The sequence below is a fragment of the Sinocyclocheilus anshuiensis genome, unplaced genomic scaffold, assembly GCF_001515605.1.
Source record: "Sinocyclocheilus anshuiensis isolate Anshui unplaced genomic scaffold, SAMN03320099.WGS_v1.1 scaffold836, whole genome shotgun sequence".
Classification (NCBI taxonomy): Eukaryota; Metazoa; Chordata; class Actinopteri; order Cypriniformes; family Cyprinidae; genus Sinocyclocheilus; species Sinocyclocheilus anshuiensis.
Genome location: NW_015551122.1, coordinates 1,022,654 through 1,025,245, shown reverse-complemented (window position 1 = coordinate 1,025,245; position 2,592 = coordinate 1,022,654). Strand labels below are relative to the sequence as shown.

At 37.8% G+C, this 2,592-nt stretch overlaps 1 protein-coding gene across 3 annotated transcripts in view; it reads right to left on the bottom strand.

The window, feature by feature from the left end:
* LOC107663112 (plastin-3) overlaps positions 1-2,592 on the bottom strand; it is a 32,412-nt gene that overhangs the window by 4,804 nt on the left and 25,016 nt on the right. For all 3 annotated transcript variants that reach the window (XM_016453271.1, XM_016453272.1, XM_016453270.1), the window contains exons 10-12: positions 1,993-2,188; positions 480-558; positions 230-347 (exon numbers count right to left, since the gene is read on the bottom strand). In XM_016453271.1, coding sequence (XP_016308757.1) covers positions 230-347; positions 480-558; positions 1,993-2,188 — 393 coding nt within the window. The remainder of the gene's footprint in view (positions 1-229; positions 348-479; positions 559-1,992; positions 2,189-2,592) is intronic.

Here is a 2,592-nt window from a genome sequence, read left to right as displayed (position 1 = left end):
AGAAATCATTCTAATATGCTGATCTGCTGCTCAAGAAACATTTCTGATTATTATCAATGTTGAACACAGCTGAATATTTTTGTGGAAAGTGTTACATTTATTACTACAGATCTTTTATTACATTATGAATGCCTTTACTGTAACTTTTGATCAATGTAAACACACACGTAGAGACTGAGGATCATTCTGCATGTTTTTGGAAAAAGGGTAATGACTGTAGAATGAATACCTTTTTCATGTTGGCCCCTAGTTTAGGATATGGAGGCTTGTTGACTTTGTTGTTCCAGTCGACAGGAACCTTGATCTTCTCATAAAGTTGCAGGATGACCAGAGCATCTTGAAGGTCACTGAAAAGGCCGAAACACATCTCATTTCATTCACGTAATGTTACACTTGAGGTGCATTTCATTGCACTATCATCTTGATTTCGATGTCCTGACACAGGTTAAGATGTGAAGGTAAGAGAGCGTGGGATTTACCCGTATAAGTGATTGACATGAGGACTGACACCCAGAGAATTCATCCAGTTTCTGAAAGTCCTCTCCTCTCTGGTCTCTCCTGTAAACATACACAATATACAATACATTAATGAATAAGTGAATGACCAGACCAGCTAGTCATCAGTTTACCAACTATGAAGTTTTTTTTTTTTTTTAGTAATTAAGAGTAATAGTGAGTGATGATGTTCTTAGCAAACACCACTAATAATTAGTATATAAATGACATGGAGCATAGTGTGTACATATGATGATTTCTGTAATGAATCATTGTGTAATTTAGGGTTAATTCCACATCTGGAAAAAAGTGACAAAAAATATTTTTCAACTTTTGTTATATTTTATCAGTGTGTCTTATCTGCTAGTTGCCAGGCTTAATCATTAAACACCATTTTGGTATTATAAAGAAAAAGAGGTTTTCCCAGGTCTCGAGTTAGTTAACTATGTAACGGACAAACTGTACGCTGACAGGTAATACAGTTGACAATTTCACCATTTTGACCCATAATTTGGGTCTGATCAAGAAAATCTGGCCAGTCAGGTTATTGCAGGTTAACCTTAAATTTAATATTTATTTGAATGAAAATAGAAATGCAAACCATATTGCATGTAATATACTCACTTGACAACAGGTCATTGAAATCAAACAGAGAAAAATTAAGAGGACGATTACCATAATGTGTTCAAAATGTCTGCCGCAGAAGGAAATGACATCACGTGATGCTGGTCACATGGTTTTGCGCAAAACCCTTTTTTAGTTTTGAGGGGGGTGTTTGTTTAGTAAGAGCTGACATAGTTGATCAATTTAAACTCAATCTATTTTTTTAGTTATAGCAAGTTATAATTAGAATTAGAATTAATAATAAGTTATTTAGATTGTAGAAATAAACTAAATATAGATAATCTTGACCTTATCCATTTTTCCTTATCACTATTTTGAACTCAAGACTCATCAAGTCAAAAAGCAGACATTGCAAAAACTAATTTATGGGCAAGTAAACAGAAAAACAGGGTGCACTAAATATATGCACGAGATTATAGTATGCATTGTCTTAATGGATAAAATATGATATTTCTGACGATAATTGTTAGAAAAAATATATAATTATCATCAATGGACAAGAAATGCTCCTTAAATTATAGAATGACCCGAATGCTATCTACTGAGGGTTAGGTCTGACTGCTTGTTTTTTGTGTTTTGTACCACAAGAGGGTGCAACCTTCACCAAAAGGGAGTAAACTGTTCGGGCCGCAGGAAATGAGGCGACCAGGCCCTCCCTTTAAATCTCTGTCTGCCGACGCGCTTCACCAGTTTCCATTAAAAATCTAATCCTGAACATGCCTTCTGTGATGCCATCCGGTATATTTTTAGAAGTAAGTGTTTGGAAGAAATGCCACCCATTTTCACGAGTCATTACGTGGCACGTGTGTTTAGCAAATGCTACAATGGCAAAACGAGACAGGAAAGAACAGCAATCATGAGCAAAACACCCACCCTCCAGAAGTCCCCAGTTGATGTCTTGATTCTCGGGTTTGGTCAGCGCTGGGTACTTGTTGAAGAGATTGGCCACAAAGGCCAAGTTGAGTTTAGGGTTGCCAGACACGACGTCAGTAGACGTGACAAACTGTCTGCAGCCCAGCCTGTCTGCCTGCTGCAGCATACACTCGGCTCTCTTCAGGTCATCTTTCTCCTGCAGAACACACACCAGGACAAGCTGAGACGGTTGCCAAACACAATTCACTGCATTCAGCTGCTGACAAATTAACTAGTCTCCCCCTCTCTACATCAATGGGACAGATTTGCTTAAGCCACAGATGCAAAACATTCGTCTTTTCTGTCCCATGGGTCAGTGAGAAAATAAGAGACAGCACAAATCAAATGTGAACACTTAAGAGAAATGGCACAGATGATGAAGTTCGTGAACATTACTTGAGCCAGATTGGCCAGATTTGACAGATCAAAATGCTGTCATGTACATTAGGCTTCGTGCCAAACCCTAGCGAGTTGCCCAAATCAAGCAACGACAAGACAAGCAATGAGCAGCTGCCTTATATGCTGTAAAACACTTTTAAAAAATAGTTTCTGGCTTTAAAC